This window comes from Engraulis encrasicolus, chromosome 20 (assembly GCF_034702125.1).
Source record: "Engraulis encrasicolus isolate BLACKSEA-1 chromosome 20, IST_EnEncr_1.0, whole genome shotgun sequence".
Lineage (NCBI taxonomy): Eukaryota > Metazoa > Chordata > Actinopteri > Clupeiformes > Engraulidae > Engraulis > Engraulis encrasicolus.
In genome coordinates, this window is record NC_085876.1 from 23,609,118 (window position 1) to 23,636,909 (window position 27,792).

Here is a 27,792-nt window from a genome sequence, read left to right on the forward strand (position 1 = left end):
ATCAACCACAAACAAAAGTATTTGAGAGCATTCAACAGCTACTAGTGACACATTAACACCCCGACACAAACGCGCCTCCCTCCTGGTAGCTGTCGGTGGGCCAACGAGCTAAGAAGAAAGGAGTAGAGGAGGACTCGCCTGCTGCCTGTCTGTCTGGTGTCAGGTCAGGTGTGCTTGCTTTACCACAGGAGAAGGGAAGGGGATGAGAAGAACACACAAATGGCTAACCGATACAGCCATCAAATTATATTACGGGTCAGGTGGATAAGCTGAGCTCATCTTGCTCACTCTCTCTCGTTGCACGCACAGTTACTTTGTACCTCACATTCTTGCATCTAACATGTTGCACATGTTCAAACCTCAAACAATCGCACTACCACGTGACCGTGAACTGACAGTGGAAACGTAACAAAAAAGGAGTGCCAGCCTGGGCTAGACTAACTGCTGACCTGTAGTGTGTGTGTGTGTGTCTGTGTGTGTCTGTGTGTGTCTGTGTGTGTCTGTGTGTCTCTGTGTGCGCGCCTCAGTTGACAGCAAAAAAAAAAAAAAAGGGGGGGGGGTTGGCAGCAGACATTATCAACCAGATGAAAAGGGGATGAGGAAAAGGATTGCACAAATGACTAATTAATACAGCAATCAAATACTGTACCAAGTTAAGCACCCAAGCTCATCTGATTACCTCACATTAACATGGACACTCGCGCACGTGCATACACAGGACGTTTTCAGAAAGTCTTGTGTATGACTACAAACCTCAGATGCACACGTACAGAACAAGCTTTTCACCCAGGTCCTGCTTGTGTGGCGCGTGCATGCACACTTGCGCACGCACGCACGGACACCTGTCCAGTTCCCTAAAATGGCTCCTCCGTGTACACACTGAGACTTCTAGCAAACCCCTAAAATAAGTGCAGAGCAACCATATATGTGGAGGCAGCTGTGTGTTCCCTTTTTACGATGCCTGTGCTCGTTGCGAAACACTTTGGATTCCGGAAACAGAACACGGCATGGGAACGAGACCTGCTTCTTACACAAAACTTGCATTGGTTTTGAGTAGTCAAAGATGCATACAAAACACAGTGTAGCAAGGCTTTATAGTACCAATGAAAGGAGGAAGAGTGTGCGTGCTGTGTGTGTGTGTGTGTGTGTGTGTGTGTGTGTGTGTGTGTGTGTGTGCGCGCATGTGTGTGTGCATGCACATGCTTGAATGCATGTGTATGCATGACCGTGCATGTGTGTTCAACATGTTTCTTGTTATCGTTAACACAGGAACCACTCTTATTAGTACCTGTAGACTTATAAAAGACCATAGCCTACTGTTGGAATGCCGTCTCTTCTAACAGGTAGCCATTTTCTCTTCTCCAGCCAACCAGGCTACACAACAAAGCACAGAGTCCACCACGTCAGCAAAGCTCGTTTCGTTTGTATAATAACAAGATGCTGTGTAGTGCATGTTGCACCACAAAGCCCTAACAGGCACTTTTCAAAGCCAGGCCGTTTTTGTTGCCAGAAATTGCCAGCTTTGCAGTGATTGAGAGAGAAGAATGAAAACCATTAGGGCACATTTTTTGTGCAGTCAACAAAAACACGTCTGTTGCTCTTGCGCTCTTCTTCTCAAACTGAAACCACAGACTCTCTCTTCCTCTGTTCCAAATAGAGTCCTCTCAGTATGTTAATGCTAATCAGCTGGCTAGCGTCCGGCTAACACAACACAACACAGGCTGGTGTGTTGCTTGTCCTAGCTAAAGGGGAAGACTGGTGGTATGCTTGTGCTAAACCAGTAACGCATCCGTGTGAAACCAGTGGTACATCCGTGTGAAACCAGTTTAACGCGTGCCATGCAGGGGAAGTGGTCAGGTCGTGTTGCCATGTGGAAGAGGCAGGGTTAGGGAAGGGGCTACTGTACGTCGTGTAGCTTAGCAACAGCCTGTGACATTTTGACGGGGTGTTGGCATACATATGCGCCCTTGTTTGAGGACATGGTGAGACATTTGACACCTAAGCTGCAGATCTCCCTTAAAAACACACACACTCACGTTCACTCTGCTCACACACACACACAGTAGAAGGGATGAATCCTGGTGCAGTCCACAGGCCCTGGCTAGCACAGTTGACATGTCTGCATCTGCTCTGCGGGTAATTATTTTGCACCAAGGCAAAGATAAAAGGATAAAACCAGCTCGATGACACACAAAGATAAAAACTGGCACAGGAATTTTCCATAGATTTTCCACACTCAAAACAACCACATCCTCCGATTTGCATACAGTTCTCTTCACAAGGGAGAGAGAGAGAGAGGAAACAATGAGTCCTTTTTTTTTTTTTAAATAGTTGCCCAACTATTAAGCAGTTTCATCTTGGAATGTGGAAAGTTGTCGGATTATAATTCCAACACACCATTCATGGTGAAAGAACTGCCCTTGAGGAAGTACCCTAACCTCACATTGCACCAGGGACTGCACCGTATGCAACTGCCTGCAAGTCACTTTGATAAAAGCTTCAGCTAAGTGTTAATTACAGTAATAATGTTGAGTAATGCAACAGGCTGCCGACTCTCTAATCTCTCCCTCTTCCATCCTCCAATCTTTGTGTCCCAACTACATGAATGATGCAACACAACGCCTCTACATGTGATACTTTCACTTTCTTTTCCCCTTTTCCACCCTCCATTGATGGATCACCCCCTCCCCCTCACTCTCTCTTCTAATGCCATCCTCCATCCATGGGCATGGCGCTCACCTTGTCTTCCTGAGTGTGAGCGCTTGGCGCGGGTGGTCGCGGAGCGCGTTGCGAACCCCGGTGCTCTCGGCCAGCCTTGGTGCGGTGGCGGGTGACAGGCAGGGGGGGAACAGGGATGGGGGCGGGGGCGAGGGACGGGGTGATGATGGGTGACGCCGATGGTGATGGCGATGGCAGGGAGGGTTCATCGTCCTCCACCTCCTCCAGCACCACGATGCACACGCGGCTGCTGCGCTCCGACCTCATGGGTGCTGGAGAGATCACCCCTCCTCCTACCCAGGCCTGCTGTGGGCCACGCGGCCTAGCGCTACAGCCAATGGCAAAGGAGCTGCCACTGGATGCCACCACCACTGCCACCTCCTCCTGCTACCAAGTAACCGCCTCTACTCCTCCTCAGTGCGATGCTTCCTTTACCAATGGCAATCGAGCGCCACTTAGATGCCGCCACCACCACCACTGGCACCTCCTCTTCCTTCTCCGTTATTCACCCCTCCTCCTCAGGGTGATGCCTCTTTTGTCAATGGCCTGCCACTGCCGCTGCTACCTCCTGTTCCTCCTGCTTCCGAGTAAAATGTCTCTGCTGTTTACTCCTCTACCTCCGGATGCCTCCTCCGCTTCCAACTCCCCCTCCTACTCCCCCTGCCGCTTCCGGGTAAGCGTCTCCGTTATTTACCCTCCTCCTCCTCAGGATGACGCCTACTTTGCCAGTGGATAAAGGCCTGCCACCTCCTCTTCCTCCTCGTTCCAACTAACTGTCTCCGTCACCCCTCCTCCTCCTCCTTAAAATGACGCCTCCTGGGTCTCTGCTCCTCCTCCTCTTCTGGATTCTGATCCCCTTCCCCCCTCCCTCCCCTGCCCTGCCCAGCCCAACCCCCCACCCCCGGCTCCGAGCACGCAGGTAAGATCCAGTATAATAAAACGACAGAGGCCTGCTTGTTCTTCTGTGCAAAATGGGTCCAGAATGACAATGTTGTGCACTCTCCTCTTCACATTTAACAGCTACCAGCTCATCCACACACACGGAGCAGGTACAACACACACAAACACAGATAGAGCAGGCAAACGGTAGCTTAGCGTCGGGAATTCCTTAGCTCACTGCAGCAGTGCTGCTGCTGCTGCTGCTGATGATGATGATGGCAGCAGCATGCGCCAGGAAGAAAAGGAAGGAAAAAAATCCCAAACAAGCGGTCTTGCAGTAATCCCAGCCGTTAGAGGACACACAGTATCCGTATCCACGGTGATGGGTTAGCTGGCTAGCAACTCGACCAGTGTGTGATGATGAAAACGCAGATCCCCCATTGGCTGATGAGCGTCATCCGTCGCGTTTTCTTCTCCAGCACACACATACACGTTTTTGTGTGTGTGTGTTTTTTTTAAATCCTCAGTGCAGGCTGCGTTTGTGATCCAAGTGTGTACTGTGCTGCTGTGTGTGTATTCTAGTTTTCCCCGATTAGCGAGGACAATGCTGCCCGTGAGCCCTATGCTTCAGCTCCAGCCACAGCTCAGCTCAGCTCCATTCACGCAGCAGCAGTAGCAGCAAGCATGGCAGTCTGCTGAAACCAGCGCTTTTTTAGCCCTGCCTGCCTGCCTGCCTGCCCCCTCTGCAACAACAAGCCTGCTGCTGTACCCGTGCGCGCAGAGAGAGAGAGAGAGAGAGAGAGAGAGAGAGAGAGAGAGAGAGAGAGAGAGAGAGAGAGAGAGAGAGAGAGAGAGAGAGAGAGAGAGAGAGAGATGAAAAGGGGGATGGGCAGAGGGAGGGAGAGACTCTGAGATGGAGTGAATCAAATAGGGAAGCAGGGAGGGAGGAGCGTTACATAGAGAGCAGAGGAGAATGAATGAGAACACAAGGACGAGAGGACGAGAGAGAGAGAGAGAGAGAGAGAGAGAGAGAGAGACAGACAGAGAAAGAGAGAGAGAGAGAGAGACAGAGACAGAGAGATTTGTTCCTGCAACTAGACAGAGGAGAGCAGCAGAGGAGAGCTGGAGTCACCACCACCACCACGTACATGCATACACGGTACATATGGCCACAGCATGGTTCCACACAGCCCTGTAACCTGAGGCTGCCTGGAGATGCTTGAGGGGTGGAGACAGGGCGAGGGGCAGCCAGTAGGATTTGAAGAGGGATCGGAATGACAACTATGACAGCAAGTCACGCTTCAGACAAGTAGCCCCGGGATCATAATATCAGGTCAGCTTTTACGAGCATGAGTTTCACATAGACGCACGCACGCACGCACGCACGCACGCACACGAACGCGTTCACACACACACACGCACGCGCACGCACATACACACACATACAGGTCACCAGTTCCCTTTGCCTCGGGCTGCAATGCATTAACCCTATTCAGTTGTGTGGAAAATATCACCCCCCCACACCCCCCTTGCCCTTCTCAACCACGCTAAGCAGGGCGCAGTACTTCAGACCCGTGGTGATTCATCTACACGGGGCCGACAAAGACAAAACAAACAACAAACATAAAGGGATACAACATAACTCGATGAAATCAAAAGCACTAGTGAGTATGAGTCAGGCCAGCATTCCACGCCATACAGTCAGCAAGAGAGTAGGAGACAAGATTCAAAGGCATCTCTCTCTCTCTCTCTCTCTCTTCTCCTCTCCACCCCCCCCCCTCTCACAAGTCCTCAGGCCCTGCTACAAAAGCTGAAGAGATGGAGCATGAAAAAAGAACCAGTAGAGAGCCTTGCAAGGGGACATAAGCACATGGGCACACACGCACATCAATTTCTACTAGGGCTGTAACAATATTGGATCGAACCGAGATATTGTGATACTCGATACTATACACGATAATATATGGTGATGTAAGGACGGAAGAAGTATCGTGATACGCCCTTTCAAAGTTTTGTTATTCTTCAGTCCAGAAAACAACCACTTGACTCGATGTGATAATGCTTTCAAGCTTCAAATGAGATACATTTCAGAAATCGTGGGGTGTATCGAACCGTAGGTCAAAAATCGTGATACGAATCGAATCGTGTGTTGAGTGTATTGTTACAGCCCTAATTTTTACACACATTCACACACAGAAAACTCTCTCTCCGCCAGCCTCCTATAACTCCTAGCTTCCCATCATCACTCCAGAAACACAGACGAAGGAACAAAGGCATCAAAAAACATTTCTTTCAACTAAACCATCAACTGGCCATCTGTCTGTCTGGCTGTCTGTCTGTGTGTGGTTGACGTTTAAGGGTGTAACGCAAAAAAAAAAGTTTTTCCAATTCCTGAAAAAAATGATGGAAAAAAATAGAAAAAAATAAAGCACTTAGTGCAAGCACTTTATGCAATCATGCCAAATGCTTCATACATTATTCAAAATGTTGTTGGGTAATATATATATATATGAAGAGTTCAGATGCAAAACCCCCTAAGTGCCATTTCAGAAAATAATCTTAATTCATTTTTATTTAATACAAAGCTATCAAAATTGCATACTTTTTTATTTTATTTATGTAATATAACTATTTATATGTATTATCAAGTACATGAATGTAAACCAAACCAACAACGGGGTTCTCTAAAAATATAGAAGTGCAGGTCTTCAGCAATGGAGTTAGGGGGTTTTGCATCTGAACTCTTCATATATATACAGTATATATATATATTATATTCCAGGTTTCATTAATGTTAGTCACACCGCAGGATATTTGACATATAAACCTTTACATAAATCTTAACAAAAATGTCTCTTTTCATCTTAGACTCTTTCATTGACATTTGTTTTTTAAAGGAAAAATAACAGTTTTGTAGGTTTTTAACCAATGTTACAAAAAAACAAGGCGTCACATCTCCCACCCCTGTCCGTTTTTCTCACTCTGTGTCTGACAGACAGAGAGACACTCAAACAAAATCTTGGGACTTTGCTGAAACCCAAAACCTTCTCTATTACTCCCACTCCCTACTCCCACACTAACAAGTTGTGTCGATATCTCCCACTGTTTAAGCATTGGGTGTGCCCATCACTGAAGCTACCATAGCCTTGTGCTCCATCAAGTCAAGTCAAATGACTTTTACCTGAAAGAGCCATCATCTTAAAAAACACAACAGACAATACAGCATAAACATTACAAGGATTTTAAATGCTTTTTGTTATTCTGTACTCCAAAAGTCCCAAAAGTGAAACTGGGGGGAAAAAGCATCAAAATGTGACGTCAATGGACCCTCGCAAATAAGTCATTTCATATGAGAAAATGGGAAAGAGGGAGGGGAAGAGTCAGAGGAAGAGAGAGAGAGAGAGAGAGAGAGAGAGAGAGAGAGAGAGAGAGAGAGAATGCCAAGGAACATTCTGCCACAATTGCCACAAACCCCCGTCAACCCCCTGGCTGTGTGTTCATTACCACATAGATGCACAAGCTTTGCCCATTGGAAGGCTTGCACCCCCTACCCCCAAAGAGGAACACAACTCCATTCATCTGTGTACACGTGTGTGTGTGTGTGTGTGTGTGTGTGTGTGTGTGTGTGTGTGTGTGTGTGTGTGTGTGTGTGTGTGTGTGTGTGTGTCACCCCAGCACCACTATTGCGGCCTGACAGCTTTTAATGTTAGCGCTGTTAAAGCTAGCTTTTCCAGATGTTTTTTTTCTTACAGCACAAGAGAGGACGGAATCCTAAGAAAGAAGGACCAAATGTCTTTACACTGGTAGCACGTCTTGGCTACACAAGCCTGGCCTTACACCAACCTGCTCTACACAAGTATGGATTTCAACTAGCCTGGTTATACACAAGCCAACTTATGTACGACCTGTGCAACTATTTCCTGTCGCAATACAAAAAGCCTTAAACATGACAATGGGCTCGTTCGTCATGGCACAGACTGCAGCCCTCTGCACAGCACGTATGCGCACTGCAAAATTACAACGCATTCTGGTAAGAAATTTCTAACCTGAATGCATTGTGATTGCGAAGTGCGTATGTGCAGCATGTGCCATCTCAAACAGGGCCAATGTCACAGCTAGGACTTGCCGTGTGAATGCAATACGGCATGACTTCTTGACTTTTTCACAACATCCCATGCAGCTGTGTTACACTGACATGGTATTTCTAAAGACTGGAAGCACTGCATGTACTCGAGCTGGGCGGTATACCGTTATAGAACCGCGATCTCGGTTTTCACCTTCACACGGTTCACATTTTGATGAGACATTTTGTTTTCTTTTCCCATCATGAGCCGCATCTCACTTCAGGCTACTACGTGCGTGAACTTCATACTTCGTGTCGCACTTCAATTTAACTCTGCTGCATGTCCACTGTTGCTCTTCCACTAGGGGCTGTTAACACAGTGTAAGACATTTATTGAACTAATAAAAAGTAATTGGTTATCACGCTAAAGAGGCTGCAGTGAGCGTGAAACATGATGAACCCACATGTCATGGATGAATCCTGATGAACATTTCAAGTAAGCTACCTGATTACGTATGAAAAGGCAATCGGTGCTATTTTCGTAGGCTACAATAGTTCTCAAGTTCTTAAATGAATTTAATCATCTCAACCGTGTGAGCAGCTGCACTCCTGTGAATATTGCTTTTGTTTTTGCCATACCATTGAGGTAGCTAATGGCATCATGGGCAGACAAGATACATTGCTACATGTTTGAACAAATTTAGTTGCGAAATACATCGCCATAGGACACAAACTGCAGAAACAAAATACCTTCTAAGTAATTTTTGGCTTCTGTTCCGCTGTTTACTCGTGAGTCAAGCTCAGCACAGAGCTAGAAATCAATGTTGCCCGGTGTAGAACGAGAAATAAGCGGCTGGTGTCCTGAAAACAATAGCCCAAATGTAAATTATAAAATATATTTATTTTTTATATATTTTATAAATATATAAAAAAGTGATTAAAAACAGATTAATTTAAATTCATGATTTTATCTCAATTTTAAATTTAATTTCAATCTTATTCAGAAACATTGAGATTCTGCCGCTTATCAAAAAACTGTGCAGAAAACCGTGATATCAATTTTTATCACATGCACATTTTTTCCAAAACCGCCCAGGCCTAGCATGTACTGTGGAAAAAAGAGTAATCTATCAGACTCATTCTGGACTCATAATAGTGTGTGTGATGCAAGAAGATCATCAGGTAACTTACTTGAATTTGGTTAGAAAAGGTGGGCGGATTTGCACGTTGTTTGCAAAAGACTTGATTTTGATCATAGCTCTTGTTCAGGCATCAAAATGTTGCATTTGTAATGACTATTCAAATAATAGCTTTGGCTGTAATTCTCAAAGTACAGAAATATCAGTCACTCATTTCGTTACAGCTTGACTTGCTGTACTTCATGAAATGTATTGACTTTGTTCATTGTGATTACTTGGAGGGAATACAATTTAATATACTCTTAAAAAGATGTCTTGGTCAATTTGGGATTTTGGTAATTACTTTTAATGGTTTATATCTGAACTCTTCATATTTTCTTGCTCATCAACAGGTAGGTTTCCCCCTTCCCAGCTTTGCCACCTATGGAAGCAGCCTAGACGTCATTGGGTAGAAAAGGGGGCAGACTAGTAGCAACAGACTTTTTATTTAGCTTACATAACAATGGACCACTGCTACTGGATCGCCTACAAGCTCAAAAATAACTGCTGTCGTATTTTTTTCCTCCTTTTTTTTTGCTTACCAGGCAAATTTAATCACCGAAAGCTTTTAAGACAATCAGCCAAATCTGCAGCACAAGCACAAGCAAGGCATGACGCTTTCCTGACAGACTCTCTCCTTCCATAAACATCCACCATAATTCAATACCCGGCATACCCTACCCTCCCTTACTGCTGAGCACAAACATGGGGAGAAAATACCAGCAGGTTCAATAAAACTTCTACAGGCCCTGGCAGTGGCTCAGACGGCTAGGGCAGTGACTGTTACGCCGGACACCCGGGTTCAACTCCAACCCGCCCTAAGGTTGATTCCCCAATCCTCCCCAGTTTCACTCCCATTACTCTCCTGTCTTCTCTCAAACTGTCCTGTCTTCTCTCAAAGAACCCCCCCCCCCCCCTTTAAAAAAAAAAATACAATAAATAAAGCTCCTATAGCCATTTCATAGAAACGTGAGGCAGACATACCCTGGACCATTTTAGCAACACTTTACAACCATTACAAAGTTGTTCAACTTAAGTTACCTCCCTTGGTAAGACCAGCCCTCCCAAAACGGAAACAGGAGTTACAGACTCTCCGATAAGTGACTCACGAAAATCATGTGGTTAAAACCAGGGGTAGAGGACATTTCATAGTCCTCCAAGTGCCGTACTATGAACACAAACCAGGATTTTCTCCTGCATTTTAGGCCTCTATTGAAGGTGGCCACTTGTACAACAGGCCCCTTCAGGTGACGAACATGCTGGCGTCATCCTAGTGGTCATCTGAAACTCATAGAACCGCAGTTACATACATTTTAAAGCACCTTTCCTCGTGGGTTATTTGACACAGTGCAGGCGCAATATTTCCATAACGGCTGGAACGCTGTTCATGCAAGATGATTGGCTGTTGGCAGCAAAGCAGGTAGGATATTTGCACCCACCCCGCATACTGCCGTTACTAACTGTCCCAATTCCTATCTACGGGTGAATATACGTCAGTGTTCCGTCTCCTCTACATAAAACCATCTCTGACCATACTTCCAAACAAATGGACAAGAATAAAAACCAAACCAGATTTGTACGTGTATATTGAATGAGCAAACAAACAGCAGAGTACAACAGTGCAGAAAACACACATATCAAGTGGCTTGGACAACGATAACAATTAACTTGTGGGGCTACATCTGCAGTAGAGAGACGCTTTAATGTAATGTAATGTAATGTAATGTAATGTAATGTAATGTAATGCAACCCGCCGCTTGATAGGAGAGAAGAGCAGGCTCTCTTGTTTCCATGCTGCCCATCTCAGACACTCATGAATAAACATCCCGCGGCATGCCAACAGTAGCCAACAGAGCAGACGCCTCGCATGCAGGTCTGTATGCGCTTGTCATGTTAAAAAATGATCATACACTAAAGCCTGTTACTGGATGGCTATAGTATTGGGCTGGTGTGTATGGAAACGGGTGCAGTAAAGTAAAGAGTTGGGATGAGCGGCGAGAGGAGGACAGGTGAGAGGTGGAGAGGTGAGAGGAGGAGAGGAGCGATGACAGAAGAGGAGAGGTGAGAGGAGGAGAGGAAGAGAGGTGAGCGGAGGAGAGGAGCGATGAGAGAAGAGGAGAGGTGAGAGGAGGAGAGGAAGAGAGGTTGAGAGGAGGAGAGGAGCGATGAGAGAGGAGGAGAGGTGAGCCTCTCCGTCACCATGGCGGCGTGCATTATGACGAGGCCCAGAGTAGAGGCCCGGAGCCATGGTAACAGGCCATGCAACACAGCGCAGCCTGGCAACCGCCAGCGCCGCATTTTGGACGGCCGAGAACAGCCAGTCAGGCAGCTTCCGTCTGCCCCCTAGTGACAACATGCACACACACACGCAAGCACACACACACACAAAAGAGAGTGCGCAAACACACAGAAACACACACACAGAAACACACAGAAACAAACACACAGACACACAGAAACGCACGCACGCACGCACGCGCAAAAAGGCACCAGCACACACGCACACGTGCGCGCGTATGCCCTAACCTGGCCTCCCTAGTCTGAGCAATGGCACACCATGCAGCTTTAAGGAGATTATATGTCCTCTCATGTTCGCAGCAGCAGAGCACAGGCCAGCTGAAGGGCTCCACAAGATGGGCACTGACGATGACTATTAAGGGGTCCGTGTGCTGCATGCACAGCAGAGATAGGACATTTCGGATATGATGTATTGGGTATATTACCCATATTCTTTCAGACAAACCTCCCTAAGGGGGTTGAGCTGGGTCATTCGAAAACTAGACAGACTCACCCAGGGGCATATCTTTTGTGCCTGTTTGGGATGGTCTAGCATTAATTTGCACCATGAGATTAAACCGTAGCTGGGCCATGATTCTGGCTCAACTCTCGTCTTGACAATGCTCCATCTGTCTAGTGAGTCTTGTTGTTTCCTGTTTGGATTTGTGTTGCAAGTAATTATGGAGTCATAAGCTAGCCTATTATGTGTAGTTAGTTAAAGGGACACTGTGCAGGAAATGGTCAGAAAAGGTACTGCAACTATGCTGCTTATTGAAATTGGGCTGCCTATTGTCAAATTTGATCTTCACATGAAAGTTTACCAAGTATTAAACAAATATTTTCTAGTATGGTCCAAGTACAGTCATTTTTGCAGCTAAAAATGGCTATTTTTGGAAATCCAAAATGGCGGACCATGGAGAAGATCCCCCTTTTCATGTATGAAAAGTGCAATTTTTCCAGTCATAATGAAAATTAGAATTTGATGCTGGTGGTAAGTATTCATGAAAAAGGTAACATTAGTGAATGGTCAGCATGAATTCTAAAAATTAACAACTAAAAATCTCACACAGTGTCCCTTTAAGCTTAGACTTAGAGGTACCGTACCCCGTGTAATGCTTTTAGTCATTTATTTACAGAATTCACGCTGCCCATTCACAAATTTTACCTTTTCCACAAATACTCACACCACCATCAAATTGTAAGTATTCATTGCACTTTACATAGAACATGGAAAGGTGGATCTTCTCCATGTCCGCCATTTTGAATTTCCAGAAATAGACATTTTTAGCTGCAAAACTTGCTGCACTTTAGTCATACTAGTAAATATGAGTTAATTACTCAGTAACTATTTAGGAAAAGATCTAATTTGGTAATACTGACAGCACAGCTTCAGTGAGCAACATAGATGCCTACCTACTCAGGCTACAGTCCTACACAGTGCACCTAAGCGGTTTGTACGCCAAAAGAAACAAACTTGCCTACAGTGCGATGCCAGACTGTACATTTCATGTTACAGCCTGGCTTTCCAGCCTTATATAAGGGCTGGATGACATAAAATTGGAAATCTACATACATGTGCATGAAAAAGAGGAAGCCAAGCCTCTCTGATGTATCTGGTGTTTACTTCCTTTCATTGCTCTTGTTCACTGCACCTGTAAGTAAGTGTAATGTCCCTTGCCCCACCAATATGTCACTCAGCCATGAAGCAGCTGGTGTCAAACTGAAGCGGTCGGTCTCACCCTTATGACATCACGTCATTCACGTATGGAAAGGAATGGCCCTCTGTCCGCCATAGCCATAGTTCTCATGTTCACTGCAATGTTGCACCTGCAATGTCCCTCACCACCAATATCTAAGTGAAGCAGGTGTCAAACAGAACTGAAGAGGTCCGTCTCGCTCTTATGACATCACGCCATTCACCAATGGAATGGAATGGCTGGCATGCTGTCCGCCACAGAGTGCTGCCAACGGGGGGCTTAAGGGCAGTGAAAGCCGGACGGGTGGTGTTACAAAATGCTGACCACACACACACCACACTTCCCCCTGTGACATTTCACTAGAGAGGAGAGAAGAAGAGAGGCTCTCTGTGGTCAGGCTCAGGGCTCTGTGTGTCCCCTCTGTTGGCTGCGGCGATCGTGGCAGCGGATACACAGCTGAAGTTCTTCACAGGCTTACTAGGGCCTAATACAGACATTTCCTCCGTGCATGACAGCCCTGACAAATGAAAAATAATGGCCACTTTGCATTCTAACAAAGCAGGTAAAAGTGTGCACAGCCCACAGTTGGCCAGGTGCAGGACCATCGAAACAAATCCAGTTGAGTGAAAAAGTCTGCAACACTACGAATCTTCCTGGTGTCTTTTTTTTCTAACTACAACTACAAAAATGATTGCAACGTTTCAAACCGACAAGGTCTTCACCTTGCATTCTACACAGCATTACTCACAACATTACAAAGTGCTTCTCATTACAGTCTAGTAAGCAACACACTACTTTCAACATGTGCAGCAGGCTTCCCATGTAAAAGGAGCTCCTTCTGTTGTGTCTTTACCAGACAAGCAGTCCTTGGTCTGACAAAAAATGGGTAAGGCCACGAGTCTAGCCCCACTGGATTGCTTTGCCCACAGAGCCACAGCCAAGCACAGGTCTGTATGTCTCTCGCACTCCCTGTCTGCATTTCTTCCCGTTTCTATGCAGAGTTGTACAAAGTAGAAGTACTCTTACAGATGTAATGACATTGACAACACTAGTAGTATGATATTACAAAGTTGAAAACCATGCAAGATCATACCACTAGTGTTGTAATTACATCCGTAAGAGTACTTCTACTTTATGTCCATGTCTCTCTCGGAGTGGTATTTAATTCGACAACCTCTCTTTAATCCTTGTGGCAAAACACAGAAATGGCATCCCTAGTAGCACTACGCCATCAAACAGCATTTACAGTAACATCTCAAAGGGGAAGTGACAACAGCGCTGACACAAGAGTGCGTGCCGTTGTCGGGTTGTGGTCGCTCACCACAGCTGAGCCGTGGTGTGCTGGGCTGACCACCCCCCCAACAAGGCAGCAGCCAACGGCGAGGCAACGCGCACACCAAGTCCAGGCCACGATGGGGGCTATTTCTGGTGAGCACTCTCATTGTCCACTTCTCAATCAGCACACGAACAATGGCTGAGACAGCAACGTAGTCAGAATGGCTCTTCCTGTGGTCAGGGACTTGGCAGTGACTCAAGCAACCCCTCTCAAAGGCCAGATTTCAAGAGGAGAGTGTTTGGCTGCAAAAAAAAAGAGTGTGCAGGTGTGTGTGTGACGTCTACTAAGCAGCTCTGGGGTGAGGTTTCGTGTCTGTGTGTGTGTGTCAGGCAATTCTGTACAGTGTGGGGTTTCATTTCACCATGTTGCTGTGTCAACATATTCGTCCTAGAATCATCTACCGGTGCAAGACACATTACTAAGGACCATAATAACCACAGGAAACTCCAAATGCCAAACTTGTTGCTTGTGCTGCTGGCATGGAAAGTTCAGCTATGCCCTGCATATGCCTGGAATCTGACTCCCCGAAAAAAGCACCACAGCATGTGACATGGCATCGAAGGACAGTACCACCACCACCATGACTTGCTTACATAACTCGTTTGGGTGCAACTTTGCTTCTTCTTTACGCCTTGAACCAGCATCACTTTGGAGACGTCAGGGAAAAGAATGAGACAACAACAAATGATTCATAAGCGACAGCAACCTTTGACCGGCATAAGCAGGGGAAATAGGAGGGGGGTGGGGGTCAGGTGTGGTATGCAGCAGTGGCTTTAAGTAATAGCTAAGCACGCATGAGCTCTTTATCAATGTTAACTTAAACGTGCACTTATTGCACACACAAACTGCAGTTTGACACCAGTGCGGTGGGGTGGGCTACGTGATGTGATACACCATAATAACTGACATGCATAGTTGGCATCCGCTGCTGCGTGCCAGGGCAGAATCAGAAACCACCTCGCCGCATTCACGGAGCCCTCTGGCATGTTGGACTTAGAAGGGGGAAAGGAAGTCGTTTAACATCACAACGTCTCTCTAGCGATCAGTCACACACTCCAACCTTGATCCACAAAACCATTATGACTGGCGCAGGTGTGACAGTGTGTGACATCAGTCGTTACAGTGTAGAGCTTAATTCTAGGTTTGCTTGGTAACTGTCACATAGCTACAAGTGGCCGTGAGCTGAAAACGACAATGACACTTGGCTTGAGTCCAAATCAGCGATTGGTCTCATCATCAATTAAAACATGACCGAGAAAGTATACCAATGAACTTTTTTTCTGATCCCTATTTGCTAATATATACTAACGAGCTGTCACAAATGATCCCACTATGCATAATCAAGTTGGCCAATGTTGTCGCCTGTAAATCGCACACGTTGAGCCTGTACTTAGGACCAATCTCTCTGCGAAAATGTCTCGATTGCACCGTACATGTCCAACCCCAACTCTTTCAGATGACATTAACACAATCCATCTCACAGGGGGGGGGGAGACTGGTTCGCTAATGTTAGCTACTTTAGCAACACATCCGCGTCACACCAACATGCTAACTAGCTTTGATACGAGCTTGACAGAGAATGTGATTGTTCTGTTCACGCCAGCTCAATTCATAGCTCGAGTGGAAAGTGTACACTGTCGACTCATCACACACCACTCATCCACGTTCTTGTATTCCATAAAACAGAGTGGACAGTTGCCCAACGATGTAACTTGGCAACTGTCGATCATAGAAAATCAGACAAGAAAACTTGACAACAACTATTAACAAGCTACTACTTTATCAAAAGTCAATATCACTTTTTAAATACTGATCGCAGTTAGCCATATAGCCTAGCTGCTGACACTTATGTTCAAATGTCACAGTACTGAGCAACTTCAGGCTGGTTGTTGTTCTGAAATGCTACACCAGACAGACATCGTACAGTGGTCTTCAGTGTAGGCGAGTGTTGATGTTTTATTAATGATAGTAACAAGTAGAGTTGTTATGCTAACCAACTAGGTAACGTTAGCTAGCTAATGGTTACCTTGCTAATAGATAGAAGGCTAACAACCAATACATGACGTTAGCCAGCTATCGCTAGGATAGCTGGCGACATACCTGGTCCCGGATTTTGAGAACCACCATGTTTCCTGTGCGTCGTTCACTTTCATGCAGACTTTAACTGATCTCCTCTTCAAGAAAGTGTTTAGGGTACCCCGGACATCCGTGGGTTAATTTTCAGTATTATTTCAAATTGCTCTCGGCTAAGGTTTCCTCTTTCCTTCCTGAAATAGACAAACACAGTAGGCACCAACTCCACATTACCGCCACCACTACCACGCAGAAGTTACAACAACAGCGATTGGTTGTTGGGGGTTCGAACGGCAGTAAAATCAACGCTGGTTTGTCGAGCTAGAATAGACTGTGGGGAAAATGGCATTTCATGAAGAGGTTACTGATGATGTGAGCAACAGTTCGCAAATTACACACTTTGGTATTATTTCAGTATGGTCATATGAATACTTAAAATATATGGTTGACTGCAGACAGAGTTTATCCGAACAAGAATGAGAAACACAATAATCCATTGAATGGTGGTTTTAAAACATTGAGCAAAGTCTGAATATATATTGACATGTATTTGCAAAGTGTGAATATATTAACATTTATGCAATTTATGCTCTGGTATTTTTTAGCCGAATTTCTTGGCCCAAAAAGCAATAAAGACACGAACAACCAACATTCTTGGATTAAATGTGATTGACATTACTGGCTGCGCAAAGGAAGAAGTAAAAATAGCCAGGCTCCGTTACTGAAGACCTTTATATATATATCTCTCTCGACAGACTGATGACAATTTCTCAGCAGAACGAGCTTCACACGGTAGGCTACCCAGCACTGAGTTATGTTTACCAGTTTCTATGCAACATGATGGAACAAAGTTTTATCAGCGCTGCAGCAGTTTTGTTTCATTACAGACTGGCGCCATCTGGTGGCACGTTTCCAGACAGCACAAAGCAAGGTGATTTTTTTTCACTATTTTCACTGCCAAATGCTGTAAAATGCAGGCATTAATTCAGTGTAAACTTGCTACATGTCCAGTTAGGAACTAGACATGGTAGAAATGGTAGAAACACAAACAGATATGGATAGATCCAGCAACCAACCATTCTAGAGAGAGAGAGAGAGAGAGAGAGAGAGAGAGAGAGAGAGAGAGAGAGAGAGAGAGAGAGAGAGAGAGAGAGAGAGAGAGAGAGAGAGAGAGAGAGAGAGAGCATGAGTGAAAGTCAATGGTTAGGGGCAGTTGGCAAATGCCCTTCACACCATTTCAGCTGAAGTGTCCAGTGTCAGCGCAAACAGGAAGTCACACTCCTGCTTCCTGGGGCCAAGAATTGTGTGTGTGTGTGTGTGTGTGTGTGTGTCTGTGTGTGTGTGTGTCAACTTTAAATCTGGCTATCGCTCGGTGTGGTGGTGTTATTTGCAAAAGGGAATGTCATTCTTCCAGATCTCAAGCCCCTGACTAAGCCTGCCTAATCTCCCAGCAACACTATCAGGAATGTCCAGAGAGTGTCAGACACAGCTGTGGTGACCTGACTAATGGGGATAGGTGAGGAGCTGGGTATGATAGGTCAAAAAACCCTTATTGCCACTCACAAAACCCCAACGACCATTTTAGTCAGGGACGGAACATCAAAGAGGAAAAGTATTTTGACCTCCCAGCTTTTTCACCAGGATCCCTGTACCCCGCAAGAATGTTCTTTTTTATTATTATTATTTTTAATATAGGGTGTCACCAGATAACTGGTTTCTCAGACAACTGGGTCTCCAGGTATCAGAACTCACCGCTGTTGGTCAGAAAAAAATATGTCAGTCACTTTCAATGGGTTCTGACCATGTTCAGTTTGCCCAGGCCCTTTGCCCCCCTGAGTCTGGGGCCAGTAAGCCCGCTGCTCAGTAATAGGTCTCATTTCATTTCACTACTTAACTTTGAGCAATTCTTCAGGCAATGACCTAGGAGCATTCAGGCAATTGTGTTCTTTTGGTCTTTTTCAACTTTATTTGATAGGACAGTGTGAGAGGTGGACAGGAAGCGAATTGGGAGAGACAGGGATGGGTCGGCAAAGGACCCGGGCCGGGAATCGAACCCGGGTCAGCCGCATGGCAGGCGAGTGCCCTATCGGTTGGCCATGGCAGGGCCCAGGCAATTATGTTTATACACATACACCATTTAACTTGACTACTTTTTGCTTATTAGCTCAGCTACAGTCCCGTTTGTGAGGTATGCCCACCTGTAACTTTGCACAACCAGAAGGTTGGCACCTTGCACATTCCCACTGTACTGTATGTGCAGGGCCGGCGCTAGGCATATGCATACAAGGCGGTCACCTAGGGCGGCGAATTCCCACAAAAATAGAACATCAATGGAAATAAAATGCTAAACTTTACATTGCCAATGATTATTCATGGGCACCCAGTATATCAGATGTGCTGTATGATGTTATGTTTATGGTGCCAATTTCTAAATGCACAAAAAGTAAAGGGGGTGCTTGCCTGGGGCACCAAATTGGCTAGAACCGGCCCTGTGTGTGTGTGTAGCCAAAGATACTCCTATGCCATGTTATGTAATTCAATGTCATGATCTTGCAATTTATGTTGGTGATATGCCCCTTGTATATTTGTCTATGCAGTATGAGAGTTCTCCTTGCCTGAGACAATTTACACCTTGTGGACATTAAAATTGTTTTCATCCCATCTTCTCTCACTAATATGGATATATACATGTATGTAGACAGTACTACTATACAGTATGTCTGGAAACCCTCTGTTGAGAGTTTAAAAGGGATGCTACACTGTGAAGACAACAAGAAGGTTAAAAAGAACATTTAAAGATGTGATCCATTAGTCAGAGTTAAAGTTTTATTAGTGTTATACTGAGTTGAGCTGCTCAAAAGGAATATTTCAGAAGCATGATGCAAACACTCTTTAAATGTTGTTTTCTCCTAGAGTCCTCTTTTCAGTCTATTAAAAACAACCGTGACATTCGGATTGACTTTTTTTCCATTTTCTTAAAGAAAAATAAGAAAATATAATTGACAGTACATTTAGGCACACTGTTGACTTATACTGTACATAGATATGCACATTTCCGCATCATCATAGATTCATATGTATGGGGATTTAGAGGGGGAAAAAAGAAACAAAACAAACGGAGAAAAGACAAGCTCTGCATTGATTGGGAAGATTTTTGTTTTTGCGCAAAACATGTTGGACAAAGAGGTAAAAAGCTCTTGTGATGTGGTTGGGTCGAAATTGCAAGCCAAACTCAAACTTTGACACAGAGGAGGGAGAGAACACATGTGGGTCTAATCACAGCAGCGAGACCCAATCACAGCAGACTACAGAGCTGCTCTGTCATTGGCCGTCGGAGGACAGTTCACCATGACGAGCCAATCACAGCAAAACCATAGCTACATCCAGAGCCTGCACTATCACAGCGTTCTAAAAGGGGGAAAAAAACAAATATCCAAAAAAGTAAAGAAAACAAAAACAACCCAACAAACACATACACACAGGCAGTTACATCTATGCAAGGTGTCTGAGGTTTTGTGGTAATTTTTTTTTTTTTTTTTTTTTACTTCAGTAAGTGCTTGCATTTCATTGGTCATACGAGATGGCAGGATGTGTCTCAAGCATCTGATTACTGGGCAGAAGTCAGCCCTGCCATTTGCACAGGCAAGATTTAGTTTTCCTTCTTTTCTTTGTCCAATAACTAGGTCCAAGTCCCAACATATAAGAAACGACCACCACCAACAACAACAAATAAGAGAGGACATTAAATGAAATGAAGTGTCATCCCATGACATCAAGCTGTAAGAGACATGTCTCTTCTTATTAGCAACATGCCTCCATGGTGCATTCCAATATGCAACCTTATCTTCTGAGAGAATCTAGGACAGTGGCAACTTGTGTAGCGTAACTTTAATGCCAGGTGGGGTGGGGTGGGATGAGGGCCGGAGGTGGGGTGGGGTTGTTGCCACTGCCTATTCTCCTCTGAAGGTGACGCGTGATGCATCACACACTCACGCTTTCAGTAATTTTAAAATTGATCTAATAAGTCAACGTGATGTGTACGTGTAAGTGTTTCGTACATTTTTTCATAGAACTGTTTTTTTTTTTCATACAGTGTGCTCTTTCAGTGACTCCTGGGTAGGATAGCGTTGGAGGGCTGGGGTACATTAACATTAGCCACATCAACACAAAATATACAAGATTCATGATATAAACCAGGAGTGATGACAAACAAACAGACAACAACAACCAAAACAAAAACAAAAATACAGACTTATATAACAAGTCTTTTGAAAAAAAAGTAGGATTTTTTCCAACAGTGGAATGTGAGTTGTTGGGATTAAGTTTTTTTTTCTTTTTAAATTTCTTTCAGATTTTCTGAACACCCCCCACCCCCCCACCCCCTCACACATACACCCAACACACAGTTATTAAAATACACATGCATCAAAGAAAGCAAATATTGCACAAAAATGAATGACATATTCTCTGAATAACAGTATGATTACATGGGGCTGTTTGTGTGGTCTCCCACGTATCTCGTGTGCATGTTTTGCAGTTTAAGGAAGCTAGGCTATCTCTAGCGTCTCCTCCGAGGGGATTCCAAGAACACGGTTAAGTGATCAACCTGGCCAAGTTAACCTACAGAAAGGGCTTAACCTGTTTATATATACCTGTAGCGAAGGGGAGTAGAATTTCCCAGCTGAGACTCAAACCCAGACCTTCTGGGGTAGTTTGGTGTAGCGGTCAGAGCCCCAGTTTACTATCCCAGAAGGTCCGGGTTCGAGTCCCAGCTGGGCAACTCTACTCCCCTTTGCTACAATACCCTACAGTCATCACTTAACTAACAAAATGAGGCCTTTGGGCTCTTGTATTACATGATCCAACCCTCCCTAAAGGTGAACTTAACCTTATGTACTACTGAACCATGTTCTTGGGATGCATCCCATCTCTTGGTCTAAAGAGTTAAGGCTGATTCTCTAGTTCAAACTGGCACAGTTTTTAGTTTTCTCTGACACCTAAGAGGCCTGTGTTTTAGTGCTACACATGGATTTCAACAGGAAAAAAGGAACAAGACCAAAAAAAAAAAAAACATCTGTGAGTACAACGACCACGATGATGATGATGATGATGATCCCAGACATTTTGATGGGACTTTAGTTCGGCTGAGTTTATAAAACTTATACGGGACAGAGTCTCACCAAAGGTTGGGTACATTCTTTGCAGCATATTTCCAAATATGCTTATTGTTTGTTTCTCAGTTTTTTTCTTTTCTTTTCGAATTCAACAACTATCTGCAATCACCAGAACACACACACACACACTTGCACACCATGATGTTTTCTCTGGAAGGTCACACAGACATTTGAAAGGTCTTTCCTCTCACAGATGCAAGCATACCTATACACACACACATACAAATAGTTGTAGTATGTTGTTACAGTCACTGACCATCACTTATTAAGCAAAGGCTGCTCCTGTAGGCCAAGCTTCCCCCTTCTTACCCATTCCTACACTCAAAAGACAGAAGGGGGAAAAACTGCACGTGCTGCTGCATCTGTGGTCAGAAAACCAGTTTGCATCTGTGCCACAACTATATTTGGTTAATAAACACTTTGTATTCATATCATACACAAGTTCATATATATGATAAAATGTGAATTACGGTGCGTTTTAAAAACTCTGCCGACCGTTAAAATCCTCACAAGCCTTGGAGTAAAGCTTTAGAAGACTGTGGTGAGAGAACTGAGCTTTCTCTTTCTTTCTCTCTCTCTCTCTCTTCTTCTCTTTGTCTTTCCATGATTCTATCTCTTCTTAAGACGTGATTAAAAATGGTACAGCATTTGTGTACTACTACTCTTGGGTGGCAGGTCCACTATGGGTGATTCACCATAGTGATTTACGGTAATAATAAGAAAAAAATACGAAAAGGAAAAAAAACAATTCGATTTTTGTCTGGGATCCATGTGCCTCCCAAACTGCAGCCATAATTTTGATGTCCAAATCAACAAACAAACGACAAAAAAACAAAACAAAAACAAAAGGAAAATAAACAACAACAACAAAAACATGTTACAAACACAGGATGCTGTCTGTGTCAGCCAAGCATCTTAGTGGTAAGAGATGTAGAGTTATATGAACTTGAACGTGTTTCTTGAAAGTGTTCTCAGTGATACTTTGTCAATGGACCAGGGGAGGTTGCCCTATGCTGTGCAGCCGCAAGGGTTGGGTGGTGTCACGGGGGGAGAGACCTGGGGGGAAGAGACGGTGTCTCCGATCCAGGAGCATCACGAGGACGCAGAGGACACCAAGACCAGAGCAGAGCAGCTGGACAGGACGGGTCGGTATTTGGTCCGGTCCGGTTAATTCCGGCCCAGCCAGCCAGCTGCTGAGGGACACATGGATGTGTCCCAGTAACATCTGCCGTACTCACTTCTCTCCATAGCCACCCACCCACACACACACACATCATATACCCAAACAGACACACCCACAACCACTTTCTCTCCCCTCCTCCATCCCAACCTCCTTCTCTCCCGTCACTCTTGTGAGTCAGGCCCTCTCTCAGCCACAGCCTCAGCCTCAGTCCCAACCTCAGTGGCTTTGTGTTGGGTTGGGTTTACTGCTCGGGGAGGGTGAAAGCAGTGAGGGTTGGTGGTGTGCTGGGAATTTTAGGGTCTCGGGGTGGCAGAGCTCCGTATGGTTAGTGTGGTTGTGGATCATTAGTGACTGGCACACGCGTCACAGTGACTAGCGGGGGTGGGAAGGACGCACGGTGGTCGGTCCAGGTCCAGTAGCGGGGGTCCGATGATATGGTAGGGCGGGGCCTCCTTCTGGCGCCGCATTCCGCAGTACTGTCCGCTTGTCTGACCCACGTGGTGCATTGTCCTCCATTGTCACCTGTTCCTGTCCCTCTCCGGCCTGCCCGGGCCGTCACCTCTTGAGCGAGGAGCTCTTGAGCTGTCTCTGCGAGTAGCGGCGGGTGCGCGGCGAGCGCGAGTGCAGCTTGACGAAGAGCTCGGGGAACTTGCACTGCGGGAACATGGTCTCCAGGAAGCCCTCCAGCAGCACGTAGACCAGCCGCCGGTTCAGCTGCTGGTGCTGGAACATGTCGAAGACGCGCAGGATGCCCTTGCGTGTCGTCTCCGCCCCGATGATGTGCTTCAGCTCGTCTGGAGAGAGAGAAACAAAGGAGTTAATATTAAATAAATTTAATGACATTTCTAACATGTGCAGGATGCCCTTGCGCGTCGTCTCCGCCCCGATGATGTGCTTCAGCTCATCTGGAGAGAGAAAATGAGTTATTTGTTGATTTTATATTTGTAAGATTTTTTTTTTTTCTTTTTCAACGTTACTTGATAGGACAGTGAGAGAGGTGGACAGGAAGCGAATTGGGAGAGAGACGGGGAGGGGTCGGCAAAGGACCCGTGCCGGGAATCAAACCCGGGTCAGCTGCACGGCAGGTGAGCACCCTACCGGTTGGCCACGGCAGGGCCGAAACAAAGGAGTTAAAATTAAATAATAACACGTTTAATGACATGTCGAACATGCAGGCTGCAATACCCGTTGACTATTGCCAGACTTTGGTCGACTCGAAGCAAATATCAGAAACCATGGTTAGGCAACAAAATATTAGTGTGGGATGTTTAGCAAAGTTGAATTTTCAAGTTTGTACAGAACATTTGTGAGTGTCCAAAGACAGATGTCAACACTGCCATATTTTTGAAGATGACATTTCTTCACTTTCTTTGAAATATTTAAAAATTATAAAATTACTTTTTCCAATTTTCTTGCTTTGAAATGGAATGGGCAGTGTCCCCAATGCATTTTTGCTCATAAAGGTATCATTTATTTGAAGAATTTTTGACATTTCTTTTTAAAGACACTGGTATTATTTTGAGCATAACTGTAACTGTGATTGCCATCAGGATACCAATACGTAATGTACTTCAGCTAATCAATACACAGAGAGGGAGGGAGAGAGACAATATGGTGAGGCATAGGCTAAATATTTGGGGTGTGTGTGTGTGTGTGTGTGTGTGTGTGTGTGTGTGTGTGTGTGTGTGTGTGTGTGTGTGTGTGTGTGTGTGTGTGTGTGTACCTGGCATGATTCCTAGCAGGCTGGTCTTGGCGGCCACTCTGGTCCTCATGCGTATGCTCTTGTCTCTGCGGGGAGCATTCTCAGCCAGGATCCCATTGGGCCAGTAGGAGTCCCTGTCACACACACACACGCACACGCACACGCACTCACACACACACACACACACACACACACACACACACACACACACACACACACACACACACACACACACACACACACACACACACACACACACACACGAGCACGCACGCACACACACACACACACACACACACACACACACACAATTAGAGGCATTTCCTTACAAATACATTTTATATCCGTCTATCTGCATGTGTGTTCCGTGTGTGTGTAGTGATATCATACCTGAATTTCTTGACGTAGTCGGCTACCTGTTCTGGAGACGTCATGAAATCCACATGATCCACGATTTTCCTGATGGAAATGTTGAAATTGTCATTTTATTTATTTTTTAATTCATGATATGTTATTGTAGTAGAGAGACGCTGACATGTCCATGTGTCACCTGTAATGTGTGTGTGTGTGTGTGTGTGTGTGTGTGTGCGCGTGTGTGTGTGTGGGGGGGGGGGGGGGTGGTGACCTGTTGATGGTGTCCCCATAGGTGGCCCGTATGAGTTGCTCGGTCTGTCTGTCTGTCTGTCTGTCTGTCTGTCTGTCTGTCTGTCTGTCTGTCTGTCTGTCTGTCTGTCTGTCTGTCTGTCTGTGCCCGTATGAGTGTCTGTCTGTCTGTGCCCGTATGAGTGTCTGTCAGTGTGTGTGTGTGTGTGTGTGTGTGTGTGTGTGTGTGTGTGTGTGTGTGTGTGTGTGTGTGTCACCTGTTGATGGTATCCCCATAGGTGGCCCGTATGAGTTGCTGCAGGAGGTTCTTGATGTTCCGCCGTAGCCACTGGTTACGCTCCTTCAGGTCGAAGATCTCATCCATCAGCAGCAGCATGACCCGCAGAGGGATGTTGTCGTCCACCTGCAGGGGGCAAAGGAGACAAGGTCAAGGGTCAAGTCGCTTTGGAAAGGGAAGGGAGTGTACACCAGGCGCTACCTACACAACCCAGGTAGCTGGGGTGGTTGAAGAAGTTTCGCCATGAATTTGCTTATTCGCTCTGGACGCGGCATTGACATGTTTGATTCAGCTAATCACATAACGGCTCTGTCTTAACAGCCTGGGACATTCGGCCATATGAACGTTCCAATTGGTTTTCGCCAAACTGCGTCATAGCTCATTACATAATATTAGATTGAGTTTCTTCATTAAAATTCGCTCTGGTCGCTCCGTTCGATTCGCTCCTGGCGAATTCGCTCTGGTAGCTTTTTTCGCCTTCCCTCCATAGAGAAATAATGACTTCCACCGTTCAGGTCGCGTAGTTCGCGCTCGGTGTACACAGGCGTAACTCACACTATTACAAATAAAATAGGCAAATAAAACGAAGGTTATGTATATAACCACGGTTCTATGAGTTCCGGATGACCGCCAGAGGCGGTGCTTTCAGCACTGAATATTCATCTTACGGATCAGCAGGTCGAGAATTAATATCAACAAAGTAACACGTGACCTGGGTGACGTCACCCGGTGACCCCCGTGTCAGGGGTTAAGACACCGGTGAACCCAGGAAGCGACGTCTTGGCAAATCTTCTCGAACACACTCCGAGTGACTGCAAAGCTCTGGCGGTCATCCGGAACTCATAGAACCGTGGTTATATACATAACCTTCGTTCTATTTCGTTCCTTCTGACCGCCAGAGGCGGTGCTTTCAGCACTGGATGACTAATACCAACAAAGTCATGAGGAGTGCCTACCCGTCGTCAGTACTACTGAGACGGCCTGAAGCCACCGACAGCACCACAGTAACATGTGGGGCAACATTAAGAAAACCAGGCAATGGTGCAGCCTGATGCTGAGGAGGCCGTGCCGTACACGTCCTTGCACGTACCAACGGCCACATGGAAGCCAGTGTAACCTGGCCCAAAGGATCCACGAGCTCCCTGAGTGAGAACCACAGGGGGCAGCAAGTAAGCAGTTAGCATAGCAGTTGACGGGGACACCTGTGCCACCCCGTAGCGGTACCATACCACCCGGTGCCACAAACGGGAGGAGCCACAATGGAAGAGGCGAACCACGGAAAAGGTCAACAACAGGGCACTGGACGCCCATAAGGAAGTTGCTCCCATGCCCATCAGACAAGTGTCGGCCTCTGAAAGCAGCCGCTGTAACAGGCCCAGAGAGGGCAAGGACTCAAGGCGGCGCACATGATAGATGAGCCGCCCGCTCCACACAAGACCGCAAGACAGGCCAGAGAGCGTCTGAGGGCAATCAGGATGGCCAGTCCCTACATTCATCCAAGGTACGGCCATCATCAGGGGGCCCACAGGTCGCAGGCAGTATTGGACTGCCACCGCAGACCAACCGTCCAGGGCAGCAGCAGTGGCACGACCGCAACCGCGCAAGGGCAGCAGCAGTGGGCACGACCTCACACCACGCAAGGGCAGCAGCAGTGGGCATGACTCCACGGCGCAAGGGCAGAGCGGAACAGACGCGAGTTCCACCTCCAGGGTCGAAGGCGGACATGGCAGCCAGACGCAATGTAGAGCAGTCAGCGACAGTTAGGACCTGGCAGGGGCCATAACGGCATATCCAACCCAAAGAGGCCTCAGCAAGCGGAGGCCAAGAGGGACAACGTGGGATGCCGAGGTCGGCATGCCCAACACCTGGAAGGGGCGGAGAGCAAGGAAGGAGAGCCTCCACTTCCAATGCCCGCGAGTACGCTGGTCGTAAGCAGAAATAGACGCCTAGAGACACCAGGCCGGGGGTCTGCACGTCGAGAACAGGACAAAGCGCACCAGGTCGAGAACAACAGCGCGAGCGAAACAAAACCACATGCAGCATCGGCTGCACGGCCGGTGCGACACAAAAGCCGCGTCGTGGCTTGCCCAAAGCGGACGGACCAAAAGGGACATATAGGGGCCGCCGGAAGAGAGCAGACTGCTTCCAGCAAGGCCAAGGTTTGTGTGACTCTGCCCCGGCACTCAGGCCAGACAGGCGAATGCCAGCAACCAGGAGTCAGAGAGAACTCACAGGGGGCGTCCCAAAACGGTCTATGGGGGCCGAGAGAAGGCCAACAAGACATGGGACATCAAGAACCCAATGCACGTCGTACGCAGCGCTGCATCATAGACCTCGCAGACGAGCTCATCTGCGACGTGTCTAAGTGGCCAGGGCAGTGCACCCCGCCAGATCAACGCCCTGACCGGCAAGGCAAGGAGGGCGGTCCAGAAGTGGTTCAATACCCGGTCAGGGCCATAGATGGAGGCCTCCCGCAGCCCGGCCAATGCCTGATCGTCGACCCATCGCGCACAGCGTCAACGGTCAGCCAAAACACCAGTAAAGGTCACATAGGGGCCATGGGTATAGACAGGCGGGACAGGCAGGGTAACCAGTAGTAGGTACAGCCACTGCAGCAGAGACGCGTAAACAG

General features: G+C 46.4%; 2 protein-coding genes across 5 annotated transcripts in view; both read right to left on the bottom strand.

Moving 5' to 3' along the window:
* LOC134436421 (serine/threonine-protein phosphatase 6 regulatory ankyrin repeat subunit A) overlaps window positions 1-16,562 on the bottom strand; it is a 69,729-nt gene extending 53,167 nt beyond the window's left edge. Inside the window, exon 1 of one of the 2 annotated variants that reach the window (XM_063185629.1) lies at window positions 16,249-16,562. In XM_063185629.1, the coding sequence (XP_063041699.1) occupies window positions 16,249-16,275 (27 nt within the window). In that variant the 5' untranslated portion in view covers window positions 16,276-16,562. Of the gene's footprint in view, window positions 1-2,739; window positions 3,511-16,248 lie in introns of those variants that run through there. The other variant, XM_063185628.1, reaches the window with a different exon arrangement.
* Window positions 16,563-20,606: 4,044 nt separating this feature from the next.
* snx13 (sorting nexin 13) overlaps window positions 20,607-27,792 on the bottom strand; it is a 59,663-nt gene continuing 52,477 nt past the window's right edge. For all 3 annotated transcript variants that reach the window (XM_063185634.1, XM_063185633.1, XM_063185632.1), the window contains 4 exons: window positions 25,141-25,286; window positions 24,671-24,739; window positions 24,302-24,414; window positions 20,607-23,372 (listed from right to left, as the gene is read on the bottom strand). In XM_063185634.1, coding sequence (XP_063041704.1) covers window positions 23,134-23,372; window positions 24,302-24,414; window positions 24,671-24,739; window positions 25,141-25,286 — 567 coding nt within the window. In that variant the 3' untranslated portion in view covers window positions 20,607-23,133. The remainder of the gene's footprint in view (window positions 23,373-24,301; window positions 24,415-24,670; window positions 24,740-25,140; window positions 25,287-27,792) is intronic.